At 44.3% G+C, this 18,913-nt stretch overlaps 1 protein-coding gene across 2 annotated transcripts in view; it reads right to left on the reverse strand.

The window, feature by feature from the left end:
• Window positions 1-18,913, reverse strand: part of NKAIN4 (sodium/potassium transporting ATPase interacting 4) — a 217,547-nt gene that overhangs the window by 71,686 nt on the left and 126,948 nt on the right. For both annotated transcript variants that reach the window (XM_058174290.1, XM_058174289.1), the window contains exon 4: window positions 16,694-16,891. In XM_058174290.1, coding sequence (XP_058030273.1) covers window positions 16,694-16,891 — 198 coding nt within the window. The remainder of the gene's footprint in view (window positions 1-16,693; window positions 16,892-18,913) is intronic.

Genomic DNA, 18,913 nt, shown 5'->3' on the forward strand with positions numbered 1-18,913 from the left:
CCCCCTCCTTGTTTCTAACCCAGCCTAGGATGGCCGGCGTGGAGGGTATGGTGGTGGTAAAACGGCCAGGAGAAAGCTTTCGCTCTTTTCGAGAGGTCCTCTTGGAAGGCTGCCTTGGAAAGGGAAAGTGGGAGGGGCAGAGATTTCTCCTCAAGGTCCCCTTGGAAGGCTGGGTTGGAAAGGGAAAGTGGGAGGGGGGAGAGATTTCTTCCTCTCGGGTCCCCTTGGAAGGCTGGGTTGGAAAGGGAAAGTGGGGAGGGGGCAGAGATTTCTTCCTCGGGTCCTTCTAGAGTCCTTGAGAAACTGATATCATACAAGGTTAATAAATTATACTCCTCCTCCTCATTGATGAGTTTTCATCCTGAAATTGATTGAAACATTGTACCATCATATGCTGCCATAGTATAGTGTTAACAACATCTGTAAAGATGATATATGAGCATGACACTAAGTTTTTCTATATTCCCCCTTTATTGAAAAACTTCCATCATGCTTCTTTCTGAAAACAAAGGTCATTATAATATACCTCATTATATATTTGATTTGATGATATTTCAGTTAATAAATACCATTTAAGGTGTTAAGCTTCCTTTCTTTTTCAGCAGCAAAGTGAATTACAACTTTAAAGAACTTTATTACTTTATATTCATTTATTTTAAGTATAGATTTTAGATTTTTAAACAAATATGTTTAGAGCTTTTATATCTTTCAAGTTATTCAAATTATCCCCTCAGCAGGTATATAATGGCATCCAATTCCAATATCATGTTGGGGCTTTTGAGCAAGGGAGGAGGAACGCGAGCACCGCCTTTCGCGCTGGCATTCCGGGATTTCCCTTTGTTTAGAGCTGGGAATCTTCCTTCCCCCTTTTGCACTTTTATTGTTTTTCGTTCAAATAAATATTCATGTTATTTTACTTGGCTCTATCTTTATTTTTTACATTGACCAGTAGCTGCCTCATTTCCCACCCTCGGCTTATACTCGAGTCAATAGTTTTTCCCAGTTTTTTGTGGTAAAATTAGGTGCCTCGGCTTATATTCGGGTCGGCTTATACTCGAGTATATACGGTAAATTGTTTCCAGATTGCTTATTTGTACCCTATGAATTTCACTAAGTGTTGTACCTTATGATTCTTGATGAATGTATCTTTTATTTTATGTAGACTGAGAGCATATGCGCTAAAGACAAATTCCTTGTGTGTCCAATCACACTTGGCCAATAAAAAATTCTATTCTATTCTATTCTATTCTATTCTATTCTATTCCTATCATTAAGTGTTGTACCTTATGATTCTTGATGAATGTATCTTTTCTTTTATGTACACTGAGAGCATATGCACCAAAGTCAAATTCCTTGTGTGTCCAATCACACTTGGCCAATAAAAAAAAATCTATTCTATTCTATTCTATTCTATTCTATTCTATTCTATTCTATTCTATTCTATTCTATTCTATTCTATTCTATTCTATTCTACTCTATTCTATTCTATGACTATCATTAAGTGTTATACCTTATGATTCTTGATGAACATATCTTTTCTTGTATGTACACTGAGAGCATATGCACCAAAGACAAATTCCTTGTGTGTCCAATCACACTTGGCCAATAAAAAATTCTATTCTATTCTATTCTATTTTATTCTATTCTATTCTATTCTATTCTCTACTTCTTATTCTATTCTATTCTATTCTATTCTATTCTATTCTATTCTATTCTATTCTAAAAAATTGGATTCAAATATATACTTTGATACAGAGGATTTTAAATCTCCATATTCAGTTGGTAGGCTCCTGGTGATTGGTCCCAAGTCAGCCACCAAAAAAAGCCAACACAATTAACTTCAATTAACAGAGCTTCAATTAACAGAGACTTAACAGAGGGCCGCGGTGTGGCTCAGGCTGTAAGAAGCCTGTTATTAAACACAGCTGCCTGCAATTACTGCAGGTTCAAGTCCCACCAGGCCCAAGGTTGACTCAGCCTTCCATCCTTTATAAGGTAGGTAAAATGAGGACCCAGATTGTTGGGGGGGTAATAAGTTGACTTTGTATATAAATATACAAATAGAATGAGACTATTGCCTTACACAATGTAAGCCGCCCTGAGTCTTCGGAGAAGGGCGGGATATAAATGTAAATAAATAAAATAAAAAAAGACTTAGAATCAAGCTTCAATTAACAGAGACTTAGAATCAAGATCACATGAAGTGTTAATATCATTTTATAATGCCTTGGTAAGACCACACTTGGAATATTGCATCCAGTTGTGGCTGCCACGATATTTTTTTTAAAAAAAGATGTTGAGAATTTGGAAAGAGCGCAGAGAAGAGCAACAAAAAGGATTAGCGGACTGGAGGCTAAATATATAAAGGTTGCTGGAATTGGGTAGGTCTAGTTTAATGAAAGAAGGACTGGGGTGACATGATAGCAGTCTTCCATTATTTGAGGGGGCTGCCACAAAGAAGAGGGAGTCAATCTGTTCTCCAAAGCACCTGAAGGAAGAAGAAGCAATGGATGGAAACTAATCAAGGAGAGAAGCAACCTAGAACTAAGGAGAAATTTCTTGACAGTGAGAACAAATAATCAGTGGAACAACTTGCCTCCAGAAGTCGTGGATGCTCCTTCACTCGAGGTTTTTAAGAGATTGGACAACCACTTGTCTGAAAAGGTATAGGGTCTCCTGCTTTAACAGGCGGTTGGACTAGTAGACCTTCAAGGCCAGAGGTGGGCTGCACATAATTTTAACAACCAGTTTGCCTAGTACAGAACCAAAAATGTGAGTGCACATGCACATGCCTTCTTTGCTTGCACATGCACCCTCATGCGTGTGGCTTCTGCACCTTCTTAGGCAGTTGCAGTGAGTAGAGCAGGCGAGGTACAGAAATCAGCTGAGCTGTTTGGGCAGGGTGAGCGAGCCAGAGAGTGAGTTATATAGGACCAGATAGCGCTGGGGCATTTGGGCAGGTAGTCAGAACTACTGGTTCGCCAGAACTGGTCTGAAACAGCAGCAACCCACCTCTGTTCAAGGCCCCTTCCAACTCTGTTGTTCTGTTCACCCAGCCAGCTTTCATCCCTAAGGTGGGTCGAGAACACACAGTCCCCTGGTTTCTAGCCTGGTGTTGTGGTCCACTAGCAGCCTGCGGAGCTGGCAACAGAGTTGGACAGAAATGAAACTGAGGAAGAGAGTGGGCCAGTCCTGGAGGCTGGGGAAGGCCCAGATGAGGGCTCTGCGTCGGAGGCAAAGGTGGGGCCAGGGCCATCGGGGAGTGAGGTGCGGACTCCAGAACCTCAAGAGACTGACAGTAGTGAGGCAGAGGAACAGGAGGAGCTTGTTCCTAATGCACGCATGAGAAGAGCTGCCAGAAGGCAAGAGCAGTTCAAGCAGAGAGGACGACTTGGGAGTAGGGCCAAAAGATGATTGGCCCCTCCCATAAGGCTTAAAAGACCAGCAATGGCATTTGGGTTCTTTGCCAGAAAACAACTTTGATAGCTTTGTCTTCTTGCATTTGTATCGGTGTCTTCTGAACTTTTGCCAAGAAAGGCTTTTGGCAGTTTGCCTAATTGGACTAGATAGGACTGAGGAATTGTGTTGGGAGGAATTTGCTTTAATTTCGTTGAACTATTCTTAGATTGAAGTAATTCTCAGCTGTTCGAATAAAGTTTGTTTGTTTTTACACTGACTGAGTTTCCTACTACCTACTTGGGCCTGGGTCACAACACCCGGTGCCTTAACCAAGAGACCAAACTGCTTGGTGAGAGGGAACAGACAGGGGCTGTGAGGGGGGGTAGCAACGTCCCATTTTTGCTGTCCACAAAGGATCCAGGCATTTCATGATTGGGGAAAGAGGATTTTAATACACAGAAAATGCTGCAAAGGAGATCCAGGATCAGAATCTTCAGGACGAAGGAGCACAAGATCTTCCCATTATAGTCTGGAATTCCCTACCCCACCCCCACAGGTGTCTGAACGGACCATTAGACCCAGGAGACATGTTGTCATTAGACCCAGTGTCAAATTTTTCAGTCTCAGATTTCGGTGAGTCTGCTCTGCAGCTGAGTTGAGAAGCAACAGATGTGTCAAGTCAACCCCCGAGCAGCTGCTGAGGCTGACTTAGGAAATGTGAAATTGGAAGCCACCTTGCAGGAAATTCGTAACCCCTGCCAATACAGGTGGTCCTCGACTTACGACCACAACTGAGCCCAAGGTTTCTGTTCTTAAGTGAGGCCTTTGTTAAGGTTTTACGACCTTTCTTGCCACTTTTTGTCAAGCGAATCATTGCAATTGTTGAGTTAGTAACCCGGTTGTTAAGTGAAAACTGATTTCCCCATCGGCTTTGCCAATCAGAAGGTCACCAAATAATAGATCTCAAAAGAAACCAGCATGGATGCATAAAGAACTATCTGACAAATTGAAAGACAAAAAGGACAAATATAAAAAGTGGAAAGAGGGGCAAATAACTAAGGCAGAATATCAGCAAATAGCCCGAGCCTGTAAAGATGAAGTGAGGAAAGCTAAGGCTCACAATGAACAAAGGCTAGCGACAAAAGTAAAAAATAACAAAAAAAGCTTCTTCCAACATGTTAAAAACAAGAAAAAAGTCAAGGAAACAATTGGCCCATTGCTGGGAGAAAGTGGCAAGAAGATGACAAGCAACAGGAGAAAGCAGATCTACTTAACTCATTTTGCATCTGTCTTTACACAAAAGGAAAAACAATCCAACCTATCAAAACAGCACTACAAAAACAGATTAGAAACACAAGTTAAAATAGGGAAGAAAATGGTAAGTGAACACCTGTCTACCCTAGATGAGTTCAAATCACCAGGACGGATGGATTACACCCCAAGGTTCTGAAGGAACTGGCAGGCGTGATCTCAGAACCACTGAACTATATCTTTCAAAGATCCTGGAGCACAGGAGCTGCCAGAGGACTGGAAAAGAGCTGATGTAGTTCCCATCTTCAAAAAGGAAAAAACAGATCCAGGAAACTACAGACCTATCAGCCTGACCTCAATACCGGGAAGATTCTGGAAAAGATAATCAAGCAACGAATCACGAACACCTAAAAGCAAACAAAACCAAAAGCCAACATGGGTTTGTCAAAAACAGATCATGCCAGACTAATCTTATCGCATTCTTTGACAAAATGACAAAATTAGTAGACCAGAGGAATGCTGTCAATATAATTTACTTGGACTTCAGTAAAGCATTTGATAAAGTAGACCATAACCTACTACTAGATAAAGTAGAAAAATGTGGGTTAGACAGCACCACCACCAGATGGATTCGTAACTGGCTGACCAACCGCACTCAACGTGTAGTCCTCAACGGAACTACATCCACATGGAGGGAAGTATGCAGTGGAGTACCCCAAGGCTCTGTTTTAGGCCCAGTACTCTTCAACATCTTCATCAATGACTTGGACGAGGGGATAAATGGGGAACTCATCAAATTTGCAGATGACACCAAGCTGGCAGGAATAGCCAACACTCCAGAAGATAGGCTCAAGTTACAGAAAGATCTTGACAGACTTGAACATTGGGCGCTATCTAACAAAATGAAATTCAACAGTGAAAAAAGTAAGGTTCTACATTTAGGCAAAAAAAAACAAAATGCAGAGGTACCGTATATGTGGTACATTGCTCAATAGTAGTACCTGTGAGAGGGATCTTGGAGTCCTAGTGGATAACCATTTAGATATGAGCCAGCAGTCTGCAGCAGCTGCTAAAAAAGCCAACACAGTTCTGGGCTGCATAAACAGAGGGATAGAATCAAGATCACGTGAAGTGTTAGTGCCACTTTATAATGCCTTGGTAAGGCCACACTTGGGATATTGCATCCAGTTTTGGTCATCATGATGTAAAAAAGATGTTGAGACTCTAGAAAGAGTGCAAAGAAGAGCAACAAAGATGATTAAGAGACTGGAGGCTAAAACATCTGAAGAACGGTTGCAGGAACTGGGTATGTCTAGTTTAATAAAAAGAAGGACTAGGGGTGACATGATAGCAGTGTTCCAATATCTCAGGGGCTGCCACAAAGAGGAGGGAGTCAGGCTGTTCTCCAAAGCACCTGAGGGTAGAACAAGAAGCAATGGGTGGAAACTGATCAAGGAGAGATGCAACCTAGAACTAAGGAGAAATTTCCTGATAGTTAGAACAATTAATAAGTGGAACAACTTGCCTTCAGAAGTTGTGAATGCTCCAACACTGGAAATTTTTAAGAAAATGTTGGATAACCATCTGTCTGAGATGGTGTAGGGTTTCCTGCCTGGGCAGGGGGTTGGACTAGAAGGCCTCCAAGGTCCCTTCCAACTCTGTTGTTATATTATATTATAAAGGGGATAATGTGACACAGAAATGGTCATAAATATGAACCAGTTGCCAAGCATCTGGATTTTGATCACGAGATCGTGAGGATGCTGCAACGGTCATAAGTGCGAACAACAGGTCGTCAGTCACATTCTTCCGTGCCGTTGTAACTTTTGAACGGTCGCTAAATGAACTGTTGTAAGTTGAGGACTAGGATCTTCTCCAGGTTCATGCAATGCCTCGGATGAGGGGCACACATAGATTTAATGAGGATTTAATGGAGAATGGACATAAAGGCAAGTTGCGATTGGTGAGAGTTTCAATAACACAACATTTGATTTCGTGCAAATTGCAGATGGGTACCAGGCGGCGTTTAACGCGACCCAAAAATCAGTGAAATGCAAAGCGAGCATGTGTGAAATGGAGGCGTGCGCTTGAGGAGTGGTGGCTGAGATTTTACACACTGCGTGTCTTCATGCGTGCAAGCGGGAGGAAAAGAAGATTTGTTGTGTCCCACTCCTCCGCTGACAGGCCGGGTCAGGGAAATCCGAATCAGGCTTGCCTCTGCAGCTCTGCCCAAAGTTCTAGCAAAGTCCTCAGAGCAGGCAGGAGACCAGAAAGTGACTTCAGCAAGATAAGTTCGACTTTGCCTGACTCAGAGACTGCCAGAAAGCAGATCCTTTATATAGGCCATGGGGTGTGGCTCCATGACTCAGCACTCATTAAGGCCTGCCCCTCCCTTCCTTCTGTTGCCTCTGCCTATCCAGTCTTCTGATGCGAGGGTCACTCCAATCAGCAGCTGTTGGAAATAAACCTTCCTCAGGCTCACATGCTGTGGAGGAGGGGGAGGGGTCTAGCTGCTCCGTTTGCCTGGGCATGGAGCCAGGGCTGGGGCCGGGGGGTGCTCCCTCCTCTGCAGCCTGCTTAGGCATGGAGCCAGGGCTGGGGCCGGGAGGACATTCTTCAGCGTTCGGAAGCAGATAAGCAGACCCTGGCTGCGGTGAGAGCGGGCAAGACACAACAAGATTCCATCGAAGGACAAAAGTGCAAGTTTTGGGTTGTTGTTTTTTTTTAAAAAAAAGAATCCACTTGGAGCAAACATTTGATATAATTAAATGTCACGAAATCGTCACAGCAATCCTGAATGAGAACAAGATGTTGGACGCCTAAATTTATGGGAGAATTTCTTTTTTTTAAAATTTGGATGTCTATAACTATTCTATGACTTCATTAACCAGAAATGTATATTTTTTCCCTGCAATGTTTCAATAATTAATATACAATATGTGCGTGTGTGTGCATCTTACGTTTAAAATTTTTCATTGCCTATTTCTGTCAAGCTGGAATCCGTTGCCAGTTTTTCTATGGAAATATAATTTGAATGGTGTGAATTCAAATCATGCAATCTTTTTGTGGGATTCATTAAGTCCACTAATTGAGACCTACCTGTTATGTTCATTCTTACAAGGAGGAGGAGGGGGGGGGAGGAGGGGAAGATTACTCCTGAATTCACATATGGTTTGTACATAAAGGAACTGTACATTTCTTGCAGTCTGCCAAATGTCTCAACTATTCTTAGACGTTTATATTTACAGGCAAATGATGCCTACAGCATATTGCTGATGGTGGAAATAAGGTTTGGAAAGCAACCAACATAATCAGAGGCTAGTTTAATGAAGAGAAGGACAAAGGGAGACATGATAGCAGTCTTCCAATATCTCAGGGGTTGCCACAGAGAAGAGGGACTCAAACTATTCTCCAAAGCACCCGAGGGTAGAACAAGAAGCAATGGGTGGAAATTAATCAAGGAGAGAAGCAACCTAGAACTAAGGAGAAATTTCCTGACAGTGAGAACAATTAATCAGTGGAACAACTTGCCAGCAGAAGTTGTGAATGCTCCAACACTGGAATTTTTTAAGAAAATATTGGATAACCATTTGTCTTTAAATTGTATGGGGGTTTCCTGCCTAAGCAGGGGGTTGGAGTAGAAGACTTCCAAGGTCCCTTCCACCTCTGTTATTCTCTTCTCTTCTCTTCTCTTCTCTTCTCTTCTCTTCTCTTCTCTTCTCTTCTATTCTATTCTATTCTATTCTATTCTGTTCTCCTGCTTAGGCAGGGGGTTGGACTAGATGACCTACAAGGTCTCTTCCAACTCTGTTAATCTAATCTAATCTGTTCTGTTCTGTTCTGTTCTATATCACCAATTGAAGTGATGCAGCAGTTGTGAAAAATAAAAGAATTCAGAACGGAAGGGCTGGGTGAACACAGATGGTGTGGTACGGATGGCAATTTTTGAATCACCTGCTTGCCGCTCCAAGAACAGAAGCCAGGCGTGAAGCGCGGCTGTGGAAATAACAAAGAGCATTGTTTTCAGGCAGAGTACTTTATTAGTATTATATCCTGAGGGAGAAAACATACAAGTTTAGCCTAATTGGATTGCCTCCTCCCTTCCTCAGTTGCCTCTCTTCTACTCACCCATAAATATTTCAACTGGAAAGACTGTTCATAAAGAACTTGATGTATCTATCCACAGGAAATGCTTCTAGGAGCAGATTGGTCTGGGAGCGGGTGTTTTTCTTAAGGGAGGGGCACTTTTAGATAAGCTCTGCTTCTCTTAAGAGAAGGACCAGGGGAGACATGACAGCACTTCCAATATTTGAGGGGCTGCCACAGAGGGGAGGCGGTCAACCTATTTCCCAAAGCACCTGAAGGCCAGATAAGGAATAATGGATGGAAACTGAACAAGGAGAGATTCAACTTGGAAATAAGGAGACATTTTCTGATAGTAAGGACAATCCGTCAATGGAACAGAGGTTGCCTTCGGAAGTTGTGGGAGCTTCAGCACTGGAAGCTTTCAAGAAGAGCCTAGACTGCCATCTGTCAGAAATAAAATAGGGTCTCCTGAGTGGGTGGGGCGGTTGGACTAGATGACCTGCAAGGTCCCTTCCAACTCTGTTACTATAAATTATAAATTCTAAAAAGCCTCATCTTCTGTATAGGAGGGGGCTGTCAAGGTTGACTGATGAACCCAACTGTCATGTCCCACTCCTCCTCTGACGGCCGGGTCTGGAAAGTCTGTCACAAACGTGGCCACGAAGCCTCTGCAGCTTTGCCAAAGTCCTGTCAGAGTTCTCAGGGCAGGCAGGAATCCAAGGTGTGACTTCAGCAACCAGATTAGACTTTGCCTGACTCAAAGAATGCCAGAAAGCAGATCCTTTATATAGGCCATGGGGTGTGGCTCCATGACTCAGCACTTATCCAGGCCTGCCCCTCCCTTCCTTTTTCTGACATCGCCTCTCCATTCTCCGGAAGCGTGGATCTGTCTACCCTCCAACTGCCGGCAATTCTAGCTCATGATTGGCTTCATGCTCCTCATGCTCACACGCTATGGGGGGGGGTTATTTGCTCCGTCTGTCTGGGCATGGTGCCAGGACTGGGGGCTGGAGGCATGCCAGGCCATTCATCTGCACTATCAGTCTCTGGCTGAGATAACAGGAGATGAGAGGGGCCTGGCTGCGGAGAGGGGGGCGGGCGAGGCACAACACCAACTGAGTCAGCACTCCGAGTCGATCGGGTTACTCAAAGAAGTGTTTTATTGAGTACATCATTTCAGAACAGAATAACAGAGTTGGAAGGGACTTTGAGGTCTTCTAATCCAACCCCCCCCTGCTTAGGCAGGAAATCCTATACCACTTCAGTTCGGCATACATGAAAGCAAAACTAGTTCTAACCATTTCCCGTAATTTTAGTATACTTAACGGATAGATATTTCCTTCCCTCGTTGCCACAGGTCACATTGTCCAATTACTGTAGGTGTTCTGCAGGGGCGGCTTTCAAAACGCATCGCTATTGGTTTGCTCGTGGGCGCATGCATGGTTGCGCAGAAGCGTCCGAGAAGGTGGGCAGAGCCTGCTGCTGCCGCTACCGGTTCGCCCGATCCGTTGCGAACCGGTAGCAACCCACCACTGGTGTTCCGGCATCTCCCTGGCAAATTCTTCCAGTCTCTGCCCAGCACCTGTTGAGAAGACCTTGGTTCCCATGGGAGGATCTATTGTTATTGTCTGGTCTGACATTTCAAACCTCTTTTCCCCTCCCATTCTATGTGGCCAGCTGAAAAAACGAAAAGACGGCTGCTACATCCATTTTGAAGTTGACAGGGACCAAACAACTGTGATTTTGTAGACCTGGATTTAATCTGAGCTGGAAAAAGAACTACGAAAGTCAGAAATTTGCTTGCAAGGATGCAAATAGTTGGAAACTGTTTTAAGTCTCCACGTCTCTGCTTGTTGGGTACATTTAAGGGCTGCCAGAGGGGAGGCGGTCAACCTATTTCCCAAAGCACCTGAAGGCCAGATAAGGAATAATGGATGGAAACTGAACAAGGAGAGATTCAACTTGGAAATAAGGAGACATTTTCTGATAGTGAGGACAATCCGTCAATGGAACAGAGGTTGCCTTCGGAAGTTGTGGGAGCTTCAGCACTGGAAGTTTTCAAGAAGAGCCTAGACTGCCATCTGTCAGAAATAAAATAGGGTCTCCTGAGTGGGTGGGGCGGTTGGACTAGATGACCTGCAAGGTCCCTTCCAACTCTGTTACTATAAATTATAAATTCTAAAAAGCCTCATCTTCTGTATAGGAGGGGGCTGTCAAGGTTGACTGATGAACCCAACTGTCATGTCCCACTTCTCCTCTGACGGCCGGGTCTGGAAAGTCTGTCACAAACGTGGCCACGAAGCCTCTGCAGCTTTGCCAAAGTCCTGTCAGAGTTCTCAGGGCAGGCAGGAATCCAAGGTGTGACTTCAGCAACCAGATTAGACTTTGCCTGACTCAAAGAATGCCAGAAAGCAGATCCTTTATATAGGCCATGGGGTGTGGCTCCATGACTCAGCACTTATCCAGGCCTGCCCCTCCCTTCCTTTTGCTGACGTCGCCTCTCTATTCTCCGGAAGCGTGGATCTGTCCACCCTCCAGCTGCCGGCAATTCTAGCTCGTGACTGGCTTCATGCTCCTCATGCTCACACGCTGTGGGGGCGGGTTGATTTGCTCAGTCTGTCCGGGCATGGTGCCAGGACTGGGGGCTGGAGGCATGCCAGGCCATTCATCTGCACTATCAGTCTCTGGCTGAGATAACAGGAGATGAGAGGGGCCTGGCTGCGGAGAGGGGGGCGGGCGAGGCACAACACCAACTGAGTCAGCACTCCGAGTCGATCGGGTTACTCAAAGAAGTGTTTTATTGAGTACATCATTTCAGAACAGAATAACAGAGTTGGAAGGGACCTTGAGGTCTTCTAATCCAACCCCCCCCTTGCTTAGGCAGGAAATCCTATACCACTTCAGTTCGGCATACATGAAAGCAAAACTAGTTCTAACCATTTCCCGTAATTTTAGTATACTTAACGGATAGATATTCCCTTCCCTCGTTGCCACAGGTCACATTATCCAATTACTGTAGGTGTTCTGCAGGGGCGGCTTTCAAAACCCATCGCTATTGGTTTGCTCGTGGGCGCATGCATGGTTGTGCAGAAGCGTCCGAGAAGGTGGGCAGAGCCTGCTGCTGCCGCTACCGGTTCGCCCGATCCGTTGCGAACCGGTAGCAACCCCCACTGGTGTTCCGGCATCTCCCTGGCAAATTCTTCCAGTCTCTGCCCAGCACCTGTTGAGAAGACCTTGGTTCCCATGGGAGGATCTATTGTTATTGTCTGGTCTGACATTCCAAACCTCTTTTCCCCTCCCATTCTATGTGGCCAGCTGAAAAAACGAAAAGACGGCTGCTACATCCATTTTGAAGTTGACAGGGACCAAACAACTGTGATTTTGTAGACCTGGATTTAATCTGAGCTGGAAAAAGAACTACGAAACTCAGAAATTTGCTTGCAAGGATGCAAATATTTGGAAACTGTTTTAAGTCTCCACGTCTCTGCTTGTTGGGTACATTTAAGGGGCTGCCACGGAAAAGAGAGGGTCAACAAAAAACAAAATGCACAGGTACCGTATATGTGGTACCTTGCTCAATAGCAGTACCTGTGAGAGGGATCTTGGAGTCCTAGTGGACAACCATTTAGATATGAGCCAGCAGCTGCCAAAAAAGCCCACACAGTTCTGGGCTGCATAAAAAGAGGGATAGAATCAAGATCACGTGAAGTGTTAATACCACTTTATAATGCCTTGGGAAGGCCACACTTGGAATATTATATTCAGTTTTGGTAGCCACGATGTAAAAAAGATGCTGAGACTCTAGAAAGAGTGCAGAGAAGAGCAACAAAGATGATTAGGGGACTGGAGGCTAAAACATATGAAGAACGGTTGCAGGAACTCGGTATGTCTAGTTTAATAAAAAGAAGGACTAGGGGAGACATGATAGCAGTCTTCCAATATCTCAGGGGTTGCCACAAAGAAGAGGGAGTCAAGCTATTCTCCAAAGCACCTGAGGGTAGAACAAGAAGCAATGGGTGAAAACTGATCAAGGAAAGAAGCAACTTAGAACTAAGGAGAAATTTCCTGACAGTTAGAACAATTAATCAGTGGAACGACTTGCCTACAGAAGTTGCGAATGCTCCAACACTGGAAATTTTAAAGAAAATGTTGGATAACCATCTGTCTGAAGTGGTGTAGGGTTTCCTGCCTGGGCAGGTGGTTGGACTAGAAGGCCTCCAAGGTCCCTTCCAACTCTGTTGTTGTTGTTGTTGTTGTTGTTGTTGTTGTTGTTGTTGTTGTTGTTGTTGTTGTTATTATTATTATTATTATTATTATTATTATTATTATTATTATTATTATCTTATTCTCCAAAGCACCTGAAGGCAGCATGAGAAGCAATGGATGGAAACTAATCATGGAGAGACGCAACCTAGAAACAAGGAGAAATTTCCTGACAGAACAATTGACCAGTGGAACAACTTGCCACTAGAAGTTGTGAGGGCTCCAACACTGGAGGTTTTTAAGAAGAAATTGGACAACCATTTGTCTGAAATGGTATAGGGCTTCCTGCCTGAGCAGAGGGTTGGACTAGAAGACCTTCAACCGTCTCTTCCAACTTGTTATTCTGTTTGTAAAAGAGGATTTTTCAAAAAACAAGGGATGTGGTGACAATGCTTTGAGGTTGCAGATCTGGAGGAAATAATATTTTCCCCCCAGTTTTTGCTGAACAATAAACAAAGAGCGCATCAAAAGAAATACGGTTTGACGTGCCATATGGTTCCACTGCTTGTAACAGATTAAAAAAAGGAACAACCCCAGAAACGATGGGCAGGTAGCCACCATAAAATTACCACATTTAGGGAGCGTATCCTTGCTTTCTTCCCTTGATTCGCCTGAGTCTACTAAATTTAAGATTCAAATTCACGCACATCTACGTTCACTCTCTCTCACACACACAAAGAGAGAGAGAAAGAAAGAGAGAGTTGTGTATAGATATACTCAAACCTTCCATTGAGGACCTGTATACTGCACGAATCAAGAAGAGGGCCGTGAAAATATTTGCCGATCCCTTGCATCCTGGACATAAACTGTTTCAACTCCTACCCTCAAAACGACGCTATAGAGCACTGCACACCAGAACAACTAGACACAAGAACAGTTTTTTCCCGAAGGCCATCACTGCTAAACAAATAATTCCATCAACACTGTCAGACTATTTACTGAATCTGCACTACTATTAATCTTCTCATCGTTCCCATCACCAATCTCTTTCCACTTATGACTGTATGACTGTAACTTGTTGCTGGCAATCCTTAAGATTTATATTGATATATTGATCATCATTTGTGTTGTAAATGTTGTACCTTGATGAACGAATCTTTTCTTTTATGTACACTGAGAGCATCTGCACCAAGACAAATTCTTTGTGTGTCCAATCACACTTGGCCAATAAAAATTCTATTCTATTCTATTCTTCACTAGACTGGAAAGCATTAGAATGCTAAATTAAGGACAGCAAAACTTGGTTTTAACCAATTAGTTGAGGGAAAGGGTGTCCGTTATTCAGGAAGGCCTATTAAATACCACAGGATGTCATCACGTGAACAACGTTGTTCGAGGAAAATGGCTGGATCTCTATTAGAAGATCTCACTTTAAAAAAAAGATATCGATAAGGTTGAATGAGTCCAGAGACGGGCAACAAAGATGGCAGAAAGTCTGAGGGACAATACGTAATCAGGAGAGATTTGAGCAGTGGTGGGATTCAGCCGGTTCGGGCCGGTTCGGGCGAACTGGTAGTTCAATTGCTGGCTGGCCTCGCCCCTCCCCGCTCCTTCCAGGAGTCCCCACGTGCCCCATTTGGGCTCCCAAGTAAGTGCAGGGAGGCCTAATAGTCCCAAAACGGGGTGCGGAGAGCATCGCATCCCCCAACCCCGCAGCCCATTTTTGTGCCCGGGGAGGTGCAGGAGGCCGAGTTCTGCCTGTCACACCCGCTGGCCACACCCACCCAGCCAGTCATTAGGACCAGTTATTCAATTATTTGAATCCCACCACTGGATTTGAGGAACTGAATATGTACAGCCTGGAGGATAGAAGGGACCGTTGGGGACATGACTGAACCCTTTAAATATATTAAGGGAATGAATAATAATTATGACTGTATGACTGTAACTTTGTTGCTGGCAATCCTTATGATTTATATTGATATATTGACCATCAATTGTGTTGTAAATGTTGTACCTTGATGAAGGTATCTTTTCTTTTATGTATTCTTTTATGTATATGCTGAGAGCATATGCACCAAGACAAATTCCTTGTGTGTCCAATCATACTTGGCCAATAAAAAATTCTGTTCTGTTCTATTCTATTCTATTCTATTCTATTCTATTCTATTCTATTCTATTCTATTCCAAGACAAATTCCTTGTGTGTCCAATCACACTTGGCCAATAAAATTCTATTCTATTCTATTCTATCAAGAACACGGAGGCATAACTTCAAACTTAGTTCACAGAAAGAGCAGTGGAAGCTTGGAACCAACTTCCAATGGAGATAGCAGGCCCCAGTCACCAGGAGACGGTGAATTCTAGTTTCATCTTAGTTAATGACTTCAATTTTCTGAATTCCCCAGACAGCATGGGGAATTTAAATGTCTGTGGAAATTCTCAGTCTCAAATCTGCAGATCTGTACATTGGGGAAACAAAACAACCACTTCACAAACGCACGGCGCAGCACAGGACACAAACCCATCAGGACTGGATTCAGCAGTCCATCTGCATTTAAAAGACAAAGGCCACTCTTCTGAAGACTGGCAAAGTCCATATTTTGGACAGAGAGGACCGCTGGTTTGAAAGAGGGGTCAAAGAGGCCATCTATGTCAAAACTGAACAGCCGTCTCTCCACAGAGGGGGAGGGATACGACATCATCTAGCTCCAATCTACAACACAGTCCTTTCAAGCAGTTCCAAGAAAGTTCCACACCCATTTGCACCACTCAGGAGGACACAGATAAACCTCCAGGTGGCCTCAACAACTCACTAAAAGAATGCAAATGACCAGCTGTCTGCAAGGAGTATAAATCCTTCCATTCCCCACCTTCCAATCAGAACTGAAGAAACTTCTTGGATAAGAAGCAAAAGATCTTCAAAAGAAAACCAGAAAGTCCAGTTGCCTCTTGAAAAAATACCTTTGGGACATGGGGAATTTAGGCTTTACACATCAGGGGCCGCGGTGTGGCCCAGACTGTAAGAAGCCTGTTATTAAACACAGCTGCCTGCAATTACTGCAGGCTCAAGTCCCACCAAGGCCCAAGGTTGACTCAGCCTTCCATCCTTTATAAGGTAGGTAAAATGAGGACCCAGATTGTTGGGGGGGCAATAAGTTGACTTTGTATATAAAAAAAATATACAAATAGGATGAGACTATTGCCTTATACAATGTAAGCTGCCCTGAGTCTTCGGAGAAGGGCGGGGTATAAATGTAAATAAAAAAAATTTAAAAAATCACCCTAACTCACCAGCAGGGCTCATTAATTAATTAATTAATTTGATAGACAGACAGACGATAGGAGTGTTTTTTGTCTACATTGGTAGACCTTTCCCCCCCCCCAATTTTCCTCCTGACCTTGGGAGTGATGTGATGGCCTAGAGGTGGAGCTCTTGCCTCACAATCAGGAGGTTGTGAGTTCGATCATAGGTAGAGGCAGATATTTCTCTCTCTGGGCACACTGAGAATTTATCCGCTGAACATAACTCCGCATTGGTGACAGGAAGGGCATCTGGCCAGTAAACACTCAGCTCCGTTCAGTTGCCCAGACTCCACCCCGCAAGAGATTATGGGGTCGTTAAAAGATGATGATGATGAATTTTCCTCTTGAGGTTTTATTTCATTAAACTCCGTTGAGGAAAGAACACCTCTTACACCCGTGTGCTGCTTCTCCAAGGCTTCGTAAGTCAAGAACCCAAAGGGTCTACTCACCGCCACCAGAATCTGCAGGGCGCTGTGCATGACCTCAATGTAACGGTACTCCAACGCGCAACCGATCACCGAGACGTACGAATGGCTGTCCAGACCTTTGATGCCGATCATGGGCGTCTCCTTCCTTACGCAACCAGGACCATTCTCACTCCACCACGACTGGTGTTGGGAGATGTTAAACGTCAAAAGTTCACTGTCCTGAGAGGAAGAAGAAAAAACTTCAGTAAATAATGCCTTTTTCAACCAGAGCCGGAGATCAGTTTTTGCACTTTGTCTGGGCTGTTCTTGCACAATACAAAGCGATCTGTGTACAGACACCAAATGGGTTCATTCATCATGAGAAGACATTTTAAAACCGCTGTTTGTTGAATGATATTATTGACTGGGGTCATTTGCTTGCCAAGTCACAAGCCATGGTGTAGAGGTTACCATGGCTGATGTCAGTGTAGTACATTCAACTAGAAATCAGATAAACCGTATGAGAGTTAGGGTGATGTGTGAAGTCTAAATTTCCTATGCTGGCTGGCGAATTCGGAAAATTGAAATCATTATTTAGGTGGGACCTAGAACTCACTGTCTCCTGGTGATTGGCCTAAGTCACCCAGCCAGCTTTCATGCCTAAATTGGGATTAAAATTCACAGTCTCTTGGTGATTGGTCCAAAGTCTCCCAGCCAGCTTTCATGCCTAAATTTGTATTAAAATTCAGTCTCCTGGTGATTGGCCCAAAGTCTCCCAGCCATCTTTCATAGCCTGAGGTGGAACTAGAACTCACAGTCTCCAGGGTGATTGGCCCAAAGTCTCCCAGCCATCTTTCATAGCCTGAGGTGGAACTAGAACTCACAGTCTCCAGGGTGATTGGTCCAAAGTCACCCAACCGGCTTTCAGGCCTAAAGAGGGACGAGAACTCATCGTCTCCTAGTGATTGGCCTAAATCACCCAGCCAGCTTTCATGCCTAAATTTGTATTAAAATTCAGTCTCCTGGTGATTGGCCCAAAGTCTCCCAGCCATCTTTCATAGCCTGAGGTGGAACTAGAACTAATGGTCTCCTAGTGATTGGCCTAAGTCGCCCAGCCAGCTTTACTTCTGGGAGTTGAAGTCCACAAGTCTTAAAGTTGCCAAGGCTGGAGACCCCTGCTCCAAAGCACTTCTCTAGCTGAGAGGGGACATGAAGCCAGATTTGCCCACTTCTGCTCTGCTCATCTTCTTAGTTCAACGTCTTCTCAACTGCACCACAGTAGCTCTTGAACGGAGAGTGAGGAACTGCCCTAAATCATTCAAGCATAAGCGTCGCCCTGATCTCCATCCATGTGACCTCCTACGCATGTACAAAAAGAGATGGAGCTTGTGTTTCACAACACGGGTTTCATCCGAATGTGAATCTCGTTTCATCACTTGCCTAGACTCTACAGATCTCCAACGTGGTAGAAGTAGCTTAGCAGGCTTAGCATTGTAGGTTATTCAACCAATGATGGTTAAATAAAGGGTGGGCTTTAAGGCAATGTGTGAACTAACCACGACAAGTTCATTGGTTCTTTCCTTGTGTAGCACACACATATCTGTAATGGTGGCTAGAGGATGGGCAGTGGTGGTTGAGGTGTTACCATATTTTTTGGAGTATAAAACACACCTTAGTTTTTGGGGAGGAAAATAGGAAAAAAAATATTCTGCCTACCAGGTATTCACCTGGCTAGCGTCCTTAGCCTGGTCACCTTCAGCACATTAGTTCGCTCGCTGATTTTGAGGTTGGGGCTGGTTGGGGCTTAAAAACAGCTTCTAAAGCACCGCTGATGGTCGGAGAGAGCAGCAATTAGAAAAGCAGGCAAAGCTCAGAAGATCTCGCAAGTGCTGCACTGGGGCTGAAAAGCAGCTTCAAAAGCACAGCTGATCATCAGAGGGAGCTCCAGTGACTAAAGCAGGCGAAGCGCGGAAGGGGTAAGAGAAGGCAGCAGCTGTTCCAGGTAGCCATTTTGGGCACCGTGCGTCACGTTTTCAGCCTCCAAATGCATCGCATTTTTGGGCGTCAATCAGCGGCGATGTGCTTTGGCGATCCCCGCAGCCTTGAAGGACTCTCAAACGGAGTGTTTGGAGGCTGAAAACGTGATGCGCAGAGCCCAAAAACACAAGCCATTGTCAGTGGCAATCTCTGCAGCCAGGAAAAGGATGCGCAGAAGAAGAAGGGTGGGGACCAGCAGGTGGGCGGGGTTACATTCAGAGTATA

The sequence above is a fragment of the Ahaetulla prasina genome, chromosome 3, assembly GCF_028640845.1.
Source record: "Ahaetulla prasina isolate Xishuangbanna chromosome 3, ASM2864084v1, whole genome shotgun sequence".
NCBI lineage: Eukaryota > Metazoa > Chordata > Lepidosauria > Squamata > Colubridae > Ahaetulla > Ahaetulla prasina.